The sequence below is a fragment of the Microcebus murinus genome, chromosome 10 (assembly GCF_040939455.1).
Source record: "Microcebus murinus isolate Inina chromosome 10, M.murinus_Inina_mat1.0, whole genome shotgun sequence".
NCBI classification, from domain to species: Eukaryota; Metazoa; Chordata; class Mammalia; order Primates; family Cheirogaleidae; genus Microcebus; species Microcebus murinus.
This window is the reverse complement of record NC_134113.1, coordinates 89850492-89861381: the sequence shown is the minus strand read 5'-3', so window position 1 is coordinate 89861381 and position 10890 is coordinate 89850492. Positions and strand designations below refer to the sequence as shown.

Genomic DNA, 10890 nt, shown 5'->3' with positions numbered 1-10890 from the left:
CCTATGCACTTAGAGGAATGGATAGAGAGGCTGGGGTCAGAGCAAGAATTGCCATGGTGCCAGTCTAGCTCACAAAACCTCAAACTCCTGGGTTCAAGCAATCCTCCTGCCTCAGCCTCCTGAGTAGCTGGGACTACAGGCACGCACCACCATGCCCAGCTAATTTATCCTATATACTTTTAGTTGGCCAATTAATTTCTTTCTATTTTTTAGTAGAGACAGGGGTCTCGCTCTTGCTCAGGCTGGTTTTGAACTCTTGACCTTGAGTGATCCACCTGCCTCAGCCTCCCAGAATGTTAGGATTACAGGCATGAGCCACTGAGCTTGGCCTGCATATCTATGTTTTAAACTTTATCCTAAAGGCACAGGGAGTTACTGAAGGTTTTTAGTAGGACAGTGACAGATCCAGAGACCTGATTAATATTCTAGAAAATTCTCTCTGCCTGCCACATGAGAGATGTGGCCAGAAGGAAGTGAGGCCAGAGGCCTTCCATCCAAGAAATAGAAGAAGCGATGAGGCCCTGAAGTAGGCATGGAGATAGCAGAGAAATGAAGGGGAGAGGTTCTCCAGGACTTAGCAACTTGTTGGACATGGTGGTGAGGGTAAGCAGGCTTCTGGCTTGGGAGCCTGGCTGGATGGGAGCGCCAGGTAAAGAAAGACATGGCAGGAGGAGCCACTCTGGAGTGGACAGAGGCATAATGAGTTTTAGAAAACCTCAGTCCTGGTTTTATCATTTATTAGTTGTGTGACCAAGAATAAATCACTTAACTTTTCTGCAAAATTAGGAGGGTGGTAAAATACACACACCATGTTGCGGCAGGTTCGGCTGCCTGTCCCCCAAGAACCAGACATGACAGGCGAGTGTTGGTGAAGGAAAGGTGTTTTATTCAAGTGTGCCAGCAGCCGGAGGAGATGGCAGACCATTGTCTCAAAGGCCATCTCATCTCCTCTGCTTACCAAGCAACTTATAAAGGGAAGGGGTGAAGGGGTAAAGGGGGTCAGTGGCAGAAAGCAAGCTTTGTGCAAGGCATCATGACTTGCTCCACGGTCATCACAAACAATAGGTTGCGTGGTGGATCTTGTCATCAGCCGTCTGTGATTGGCCTTTTCCGGACTCTTGATCTGTTTCTTCTAAAGATTGTTTTCTTTTCTTTTATTCTCTTCTCTTTTCGCTGCCCTCCCTTCCCTTCCCCTCCCCTCTCGTCTCCTTTCCTTTCCTGGCAGTCTTGTCTTGTTGCCCTGGCTAGAGTGCCATGGTGTTAGCCTAGCTCACAGCAACATCAAACTCCTGGGCTCAAGCAATCCTCCTGCCTCAGCCTCCTGAGTAGCTGGGACTATAGAAGCACAACACTGTGCCCAGCTAATTTTTTCTATTTTAGTAGAGATGGGGTCTCACTCTTGCTCAGGCTGGTCTCAAACTTCTGAGCTCAAGCAATCCTCCTGCCTCCTCAGCTTCCCAGAGTGCTAGGAGTATAGGTGTGAGTCACCACACAGGGCCCCAGGTCATTTTCTAATCCTGTGCCTGGCAGGTTTGCAAGCAAGCAGCAGGTTAATTCTAAACTTTTAAAATAGAACAAACCAAATGCATGCTGGAAGCAAGATGGTTACCCTTTAGGTAGCCTAGCATTATAGTCCGAATGACCCTTGGGGGTACTTACAATCATACAGGTCTAATATATAGGAATGTGCTTTATAAACTTTAAAGGGCTGTTCAGTTGTTAGTTATTACATATACAATAACAGTTTTCAGCTTATGTGGGAATGATTTTAAGGATGCTAAAAGGCATCAATCCCAAATGTCTCCTACCTCTAAAGCCCCTCCAGCAGAATCCTTGCATTATAAATGCTCATTTAATTTTCTTGCCACCAGACTATAAGCTTCCTAAGGATAAGGACTGGGCCTTGTTGGATCTTTTATTCTCAGCCTCTATCTAGCCAGTGCCTGACACATTAGAGGTTCCCAAGAAATGATGAGTCAGTGAATGAGGGCATTTTATCTTCAGATATCATTTTTCTGACTATAGCTTTATAACGATATAATTCACATACAATTCACCCATGTAAAGTGTATACTTCAGTGGTCTTTATTCAGAGTTATCCATCACAATTTTAGAACAATTTCATTAACCCTCAAAAGCAACTCCCATGCCCATTTAATAGTCACCCCCTAGTTCCCCACCACCCCCTGCTCCTCAGCCTTAGGCAACCACTAACCTCTTTTTGTCTCTATAGTGCCTCTCCTGGACATTTCGTGTAAATGGAATCTACAATTCCATTTGTGATGGGTCCTTTTCACTTTGCATGTTTTCAAGGCTTATCTATGTTGTAGCATTTATCAGTACTTTATCCCCCTTCTTTTTTGGGCTGAATAATATTCCATTATAAAGATATACCACAATTTTATTTATCCATTCATCAGTTGATGGATAGAATGTCCTTTTTAGAATGAAATGTTTATACAAAGGGAAACATAAAACCCCCATCACAACAGTATGGATTAGAGTAGGCACACAGACAAAAATACTTTGATGTGGAAGAGGGGGAACAAAAACAGGAATGAGTTATTCTCTCACTCCTCCCCCTCAAAGAGGGCAACCTGGCAGGGGAGCCAAGGGCTCCCCAGGAGGGAGTAGGCTCCTTGCTCAGCTTCCAGTTCCATCAGCCTTGTGGTTTATGTAAACATGAAGACTATAGTCAAACACCACCTGCTTTTATAGGAGCCTGCTTTTATGTCTCAGGCAGTTTCCTAGTTCTATCTTCCTATTCCCACAGAACACTAAACTTACATAGATTTGCACTTTTCTCATTGTATTGTAATGGGGAGTACAGGAAAGAGCACAAGGTCTGAATCAGACCATCCTAAAGAGTTCTACCACTTACTACCTGGTGACCAAGGTGAAGTTACCTATTGATGGGCCTCAGGGTAGTAAAAATTAAATGAGTTATTAATAAAATAGGGGAAATGTCTGTGATATAGTAGAGTGGAAGGGACTTAAAAATCATTTAGTCAAAGCTCAGGGTATTTACTTGTAATTTTTTGAAGCAAACCATATAAAAGGACTTGCAAAGCTCTGAGTACCCCAGAATCACCTATCTCCTTGATGGCATTGCATTGCTAGGTTTACTTCCCTGACGTGACAAAAATTGGCAGTTTCCTTTTTGCATGACTTGTACTCCCTCCTGCCTTGTGCCGGGTTCAGAGTGACTTGTCTGTAATTGTCCAGGTCCCCAGAAAGTGCCGCCCTGGACTGTAGGGTCACTCACTTCTCTTTGAAGATGCACATTCCCTAATACATGAATTCGCATTTTCTGTTTCTTAATTTTTCTCTTATTTCCAGCTCCTTCTTTCGCCACCTCCTAGTATTTTCTATATATGGTCGTGCACTGCCGAACTCCCAGCTTTTCAGAACTTATTAACAAAAAGTTGCACCTAGATAATTGTGGATTCAAATTTTGAGTCTATTTAGCATCTTTCTTTCTCCATCCGTAAAACAGGGTTAAAAATACCTATTTTGTAAAGTTGTTGTAATATGTGGGTAGGAAAGAGCGGTGTTTAAAGGTAACGCATCATTACAATAGGAAAGGGCTGACCTCTCACAGCAGTTCTGGCTTTGAGGCTGTCGGGCCCTTTAAGGCGGCGTTGCCCTAGTAGCGGGCGCGGTTCTCCCCCACCCTGCGCAGGCCGGGGGCGGGGCCTCCTAACCCGGAACTGACGGCTGCTGGTGGCCGGCGCCGCCAATCCGCGTCCCCGGAAGGAGCCATCCTGCGGCACTTGAGCCAGTGAGTGAAAGCGGCGCCGCCCGCCGGTAGCGGGCGAGGCGAAGCTGGTGTGCCCTGAGTCTTCCCGTAGGGCTCCCCCGAAGAAGGAGGGCGAGCGGCGTGCATTCGCACCGCGCCTCCTCGCGTTTCTGTTCCCCAAATAGGGCCTCCCCATCCCCCACCGCCCAGCCCTGCGTGGGCTGAGCGCTCCATCCCCACACTTTGGCCTCACCGCGGCGCCCAGATTTTGTGTGGCCTCCGGGTCCCCGTCCCCTGCCCTGTCGCCCCGCCGCTGGAGCTGTCACCGCCCTGCCCGCCGTTCTCCCGCCGCCACCGCTGCCGGCACCATGGGCAGTGAGCAGAGCTCCGAGGCCGAGAGCCGACCCAACGATCTGAACTCCTCAGGTCGGTGTCCTAACCTCCCACCCTCCTCCCACCGGCCTGTCTGCTCGTGGAGCGGGCTGCTTCTCGGCCTAGTGGGCTCTGGGACGGCGGACGGGAACGCATGGAGACCCCTCACCATGCTATTAAAAAAAATATGTCACCATCTGTCCTAGCCTTGATTCCCCTGATGGAAGTGAGTGCCTATGACTGCAAGCTAAGCCAGCGTGGGCGCCCATGCCCCTTGTTTGTTTTCAAAACAGCCGTTACTCCCAGCTACAGCCTACTCCCTAAAGGACGACCTAATTAATTTTTGGCTCTAGTGCTTATGGCTAACATAGTGAGATTTGGCTCACACAGTGAACGGATCATAGACAGGACCTCCAAGAAGTGGCTCTTTCTTAAAAACGGGTTTTAGCGGTTCCTTATCAGGAGAGATGTGTGATAGGTGTACAATTGCTTTGACCCTTGGGTTTAAACCTTTCCAGAAAAAGCTTTTCCTCCTCAGAGGGCGTCTTGGCCCCCTTTCTAATATTATAGAGGTTGGCCAGATAGCAGGCTCTGGTGTTTCCCCTGTTACCCCAATGTCCAGTTTTTTTAGATTTCTCTCAGCTTTTCAGGTGGGAATGAGATTGGAATATAGTGAGTACTCAATAAATAAAACAGCTGGTGTTCAACTGAGGACCTATTGCTTTTTTTAAAATTATTATTGTTTGTTACAAACCCTAGGACAGCTGGAAGGGCCATAGATAAGCTCTGGAGTTGCTAATCCAAACTGCTTAAATCTGGGGCCTAAAGAGAGTTCCCTGGTTTTAGAGCTGCTCTGTTCTTGGTAGGATTTGTAATTCAGAAGTGTGGAAGCTAACAGATCTAGGGATGTTTCACACTGGAGTGTGTCCTTCATTCTGGGGGCTGGATTTGGAACAGCTTGAATGATGAACAGCATCTACTACCTTTGTTACAGTCTTCTGCTTCCTTGGAAGAAAGACCCAGAGTGTCACAACTATTATAACAAATATGGTGGTAATTGCTACCTCTTACTTTCTTGCCTCTATGACAAGCCAGAAACATACTTTGGGAGAAGAAGTGTGTCATCTTTTAAATATGCTAATATGGTTGCTTGCCAATAAACCCATAGCACAGGCTCATTTTCTTTTTCTTTCTTTCTCTCTCATTTTTTTTTTTTTAAGAGATGGGGTCTCAGTGTGTTGCCCTCCTGGGCTCGAAAACCAAGTCCTGAGTAGCTGAGACTACAGGCTCATTTCTGATGTTAGAATTTCCCTATTTCCTGTGCCAAGTACTTTACATACGTTTACCTTTATCCCTTATAGTAACCCCACTTTACAGATAATATAATAGTTAGCTAGAATGTTCTGAAGACCCCCTTTCCTTGGGGGTCTGGGTAATGAGGAATCACACTTTTTTTTTTTGAGACAGAGTCTCACTTTGTTGCCCAGGCTAGAGTGAGTACCATGGTGTCAGCCTAGCTCACAGCAACCTCGAACTCCTGGGCTCAAGCAGTCCTGCTGCCTCAGCCTCCCGAGTAGCTGGGACTACAGGCATGCGCCACCATGCCCGGCTAATTTTTTCTATATATATTAGTTGGCCAATTAATTTCTATTTATAGTAGAGACGGGGTCTCGCTCTTACTTAGGCTGGTTTCGAACTCCTAACCTCGAGCAATCCGCCCGCCTCAGCCTCCCAGAGTGCTAGGAAGGAATCACACTTAATATGTAGCAGGAAAGATTTCTGGCATGGCTTTTGTAAAACGTTAGATAAATTACCAAAAGAGGTTAAGAAATCTTTCTTGAGCAATAAAAGCAGACATTTTTCTGAAAGTCTGACTGCCAAGCCTCAGGAGACTCTAATTTACAGGAGGTGGAGCAGTTCTGTGGCATCCCTGAATCAGTCTTAGAGACGTGACCATAACGAACCTGAGATTACCTTCTGGAGCATAGAACACTTTAAAGGTTCATTCTTGCTCCAACTAGGAAAATACTAATATTTGGTGGGAGGAGGATGTCTTGGCTTAGGGATTCCTTTATAGTTTGAATTCCTTCCCTCCAAATGGATTACATTTTCCCAAGGAACTTGACCTGCCTCTCTAGCAATCCTCCAAATTTCTGAATTCTGCTTCAGCCTAGAATGGCTAATTATTGGACTAATTAGTTCATTCTTGGACTAATGCTGTAACTTTAAGAGTGATGGGGGGCTATAGTCTCAACTACTTGGGAGGCTGAGGCAGGAGGGTTGCTGAACCTAGGAGTTTGAATCCAGCCTGGGCAACATAGACCCCATCTCTTAAAAAAAAAAAAAAAAAAAAAAAAAACAGAATGAGGGGCTGGAGCCTCAGGAGTAGACCCATCATCTGGTGTTGAGACCAGGGGTTTTTCCCATGACTAAGATTTATAAAATGTACCTGGCCTGCTGTGATAGAGTGTGTAGATGGCTTTGCAGCCCCAGTGTCACAGGGATGGGCCATGTGCACTAATCTGAATTTTGCCTCAGCCTAGAATGGACCTACTGATTATTGGACTAATTAGGGGACTTCATAGACCTGCAGTTCATTTCCTAACTGATTCTGTCACTACTGACCTTGGGCAAGTCACAATCAAGTATTGTATCCTTTTCTTCTCATTTGTAAAATAGGGATATGGATCAGAAGGATCAGGAAAATTAAGGAGAAATTAAAAACAATAGGCCTATACTTTTGTGTGCTGAATAATAAAATATATTTAGTCATAAAAGAAGTTCATACATGTTATCTGTTCCTGTAATGTCTGAGGTGTTTGTTTTTTTTTTTTTTGAGACAGAGTCTCACTCAGTTGCCTAGGTTAGAGTGCTGTGGCATCAGCCTAGCTCACAGCAACCTCAAACTCCTGGGCTCAAGCAATCCTTCTGCCTCAGCCTCCCAAGTAGCTGGGCCTACAGGCATGTGCTACCATGTCCGGCTAATTTTTTTCTATATATTTTTAGTTGGCCAATTAATTTCTTTCTATTTTTAGTAGAGACGGGGTCTCGCTTTGCTCAGGCTGGTCTTGAACTCCTGACCTTGAGCAATCCTCCTGCCTTGGCCTCCCATGAAAGCTAGGATCACAGGCGTGAGCCACCATGCCCTGCTGAGTTGTTAATACTATAGAAAATAGGGGTTTTCCATAATTTATCTCCATACCCCCAGTGCAAGATCAAGTACCTTTTGTTGTGTAAAAGTATTCTTTTTAATGACTATGCTGAAAACAGCTTTGGTAAGGCAGAGGTGGCCAACTAGCATGCAGCTCCTAAGCTCTGTAACTTTATTTTCAGTGACTCCTTCTCCAGCCAAGCATAGAGCCAAGATGGATGATATTGTGGTTGTAGCTCAGGGCTCCCAGGCCTCACGGAATGTCAGCAACGATCCTGATGTCATCAAGCTGCAAGAGATTCCAACCTTCCAGCCCCTTTTGAAAGGTAAGAGGTTGCATTTTGTCTTACCTAAAGTTGCTGGAGAGGTTTGTATAGCCCCCTAGTCTTGCCCCAAACATGTATATGCCTCACTCATGTCCTTTAGGTCTTTGCTTACATGGCATGTTCTCAGTGAAGACTTCCTTGACTGCATTATTTAAAATTGCAGTCCATTTCCCTGCCTGTTTTTCTCTGTAGCATTTAATTACCATTGACCTACTGCAAATTTGTTCACTGTCTGTATTTCTCTGCTGGTATGTGAGCTCCATGATGGCAGGAACTTTCCATTTTTGTTCACTGTTGAATCCCTAGCATTTGAAATAGATCCTAGAATAAAAGAGAGACTGAGTGAATCAACAAATGATGTTAGAGTTGGCCCTTCCCTGCTATATTTCCATGAAAAGATTTTCATTCTTATTTGTGATCTGGACTATGGGGTGACTAGTTCAGATCCATGGAGAAAATCCCCCATCACTGCTGATACACTTGTAATTAATCCTGGCAGCTGTTTTGTATGAGAGAACAGCATGTGTTTGAGAGATTACTCACTTGATTAGCATGTATTGAAGTAGAAGGTAGGTAGTTACCTTTTTTTTTTTCCTGGCCTTGCTCTGCCGCCCTGGCTGGAGGGCAGTGGGGTGATCATAGCTCACTGTAACCTTGAACTGGGCTCAAGCAATCCTTCTGTCTCAGCCTCCCAAGTAGCTGGGACTACAGGCATGTGCCACCATTCCTGGCTAATTTTTCTATTTTTTGTAGAGATGGAGTCTTGCTATGGTGCCTGGGCTGGTCTTGAACTCCTGGCCTCAAGCCCTCCTTCCAACGCATTGGGATTATAGGCATGAGTCACTGCGCCCAGCCAGTAGTTAATCTTTTAATGTGAAGGCCACAACTTTATTATTTTACTATCTCCATTAAGTGGTAGAGATGATTTTCTATTACCTGAATGATATTTCTGCTGTAGGAGTCCCCCCAGTCCCCTCCATTCTCATTCCCACCCCAAAGATTAGGAAATAATGATATAAAGCCCTGGTTTACTTAACCTGGTGTAATATAAAACATCTTACATTTATATAGCTATTTGCATTAAAACGTCCCTCCCACACACAAACATATACATATCATCCCTTTAATTTTTACATCATTAAATGTATTTGAATGATTTCTGCAAGATTAGACAGCTGGCATATATCGAGGTTGAACTTGAACCTTCACTGATGTCAAATCCTGTATTAGTTACACTGTTCCACACTGAAACAAAAACAAATGGTGCTTTATAGATGATCCATGTATCATTTCATTCTTCCCGGAACTTCATCTGCTTTACAGATGAGGAAATAGAAGCTTTCAATCTCTTCTCCACAAGCCTCAGGGTTAGACATTGGTAAACACTCTGGCTCTTACATAAAACAACACATTACATCCTGTTACCCATCTTCTTAGTTTTCATTATTTTGAAGAATAATGTGATTCTCCAAAGAAGCCAACCTTAATGAAATTTTCATCTTCACATATTCTTGTACAATCATATTAAAAGACACAGATAGCTGTTATGTTTTGAAACTTTGATCTGGATACTTGTGTTTTATACTCCATCCCTTATGGGGTTTCACATAGCTATACTGCCTGTGTTGGAGTTTTCACATCCCTACTTCCTATGATCTCCATTCTCTTTCCTCCTAAACTCTTCTGATCCTGGGTGGGGCCTTATGTGACCAATTCTTGTGTCTACTTTAGGGTAATATTAAAAACAAAAAACAAAAAACCAGTACCTTAAGATATATTTAACAATTTTCTGGGATTATTTTTTTAATCATTAGAAATATAGTTGAGGCCAGGCGTGGTGGCTCATACCTGTAATCCTAGCACTCTGGGAGGCTGAGGCAGGCAATTGCTTAAGGTCAGGAGTTCGAAACCAGCTTGAGCGAGACCCTGTCTCTACTAAAAATAGAAAGAAATTAATTGACCAACTTAAAAAAAAATGTGTATGTGTATATATATATATATATACATATATATATGTATATATATATATATATATATATATATATATATATATATATATAAAATTAGCCAGGCATGGTGACACATGCCTGTAGTCCCAGCTACTCGGGAGGCTGAGGCAGTAGGATCACTTGAGCCCAGGAGTTTGAGGTTGCTGTGAGCTAGGCTGACTCCACAGCACTCAATCTAGCCCGGGCAACAAAGTGAGACTCTGTCTCAAAAAAAAAAAAAAAAAAAGAAATACAGTTGATGCTTGAACAATGAGGGAGTTAGAGGCACCAACGCCCTTGTGCAGTCTAACTTTTGACTTCCCCAAAGTGTAACTAATAGCCTACTATTGACTAGAAGCCTTACTGATAACATAAATAGTTGATATTTGTATGTTATGTATTTACACTGTATTCTTACAATAAAAGTAAACTACAGAAAAGAAAATGTTATTAAGAAAATGCTGGCCAGGCGTAGTGCCTCATGCCTGTAATCCTAGCACTCTGGGAGGCCGAGGCGGGCGGATTGCTCAAGGCCAGGAGTTTGAAACCAGCCTGAGCAAGAGTGAGACCCAGTCTCTACTATAAATAGAAAGAAACTAATTGGCCAACTAATATATATATAGAAAACATTAGACAGGCATGGTGGCACATGCCTGTAGTCCCAGTTACTTGGGAGGCTGAGGCAGGAGGATTGCTTGAGCCCAGGAGACTGAGGTTGCTGTGAGCTAGGCTGATGCCACGGCACTCACTCTAGCCTGGGCAACAAAGTGAGACTCTGTCTCAAAAAAAACTGACTAGTAGGGGAAACATCTAGGAGAAGACCTGGTGTTAAGGGAAGCTAACCTCCAATTTAAAATCATTAGTCGGAACTCTAAAAGTGAATAATTAATGTGATGCAGCCAGTGCAGAGCTAGTGCACTTTGTTGCATTGAAAAAATGGGTTTTCATTGAGATTTTGCCATCAACTAGCTATTTTACCCTGCCATTGGTTTTCTTCCTCTTCAAGCCTTGGTTATTAAGAACATTGAGAATAGGTGTGGGAGGGAGAAAAGCTTGTGAGCAGCAGTTTACAGCAAGAGGTTATCTGGGATTTGGTTAAGGAAGGTAGAGAAATCCCTTGATGAGAGTGGCATGTTTCTAAAAATGGCAACATGTGGCTGTGAGCAGACTACAGAGAACCAAAAAAAAAGCCAGTAGAGTGATGTTCATGTTTCACTTGTGAAGAAGAAACATCGTAGATGGTGATTAGAAAAGATAGGCAATGAGGAGTATTAGGTGGAAATAATAAATATAACTATAATAAGGCCGGGCGCG

General features: G+C 43.8%; 1 protein-coding gene across 1 annotated transcript in view; it reads left to right on the top strand.

Moving 5' to 3' along the window:
- Positions 1–3787: 3787 nt before the first annotated feature.
- The window catches only part of BORCS5 (BLOC-1 related complex subunit 5), an 82525-nt gene continuing 75422 nt past the window's right edge, over positions 3788–10890 (top strand). The window contains exons 1-2 of the mRNA XM_012774437.3: positions 3788–4165; positions 7445–7588. Coding sequence (XP_012629891.1) covers positions 4108–4165; positions 7445–7588 — 202 coding nt within the window. The 5' untranslated portion in view covers positions 3788–4107. The remainder of the gene's footprint in view (positions 4166–7444; positions 7589–10890) is intronic.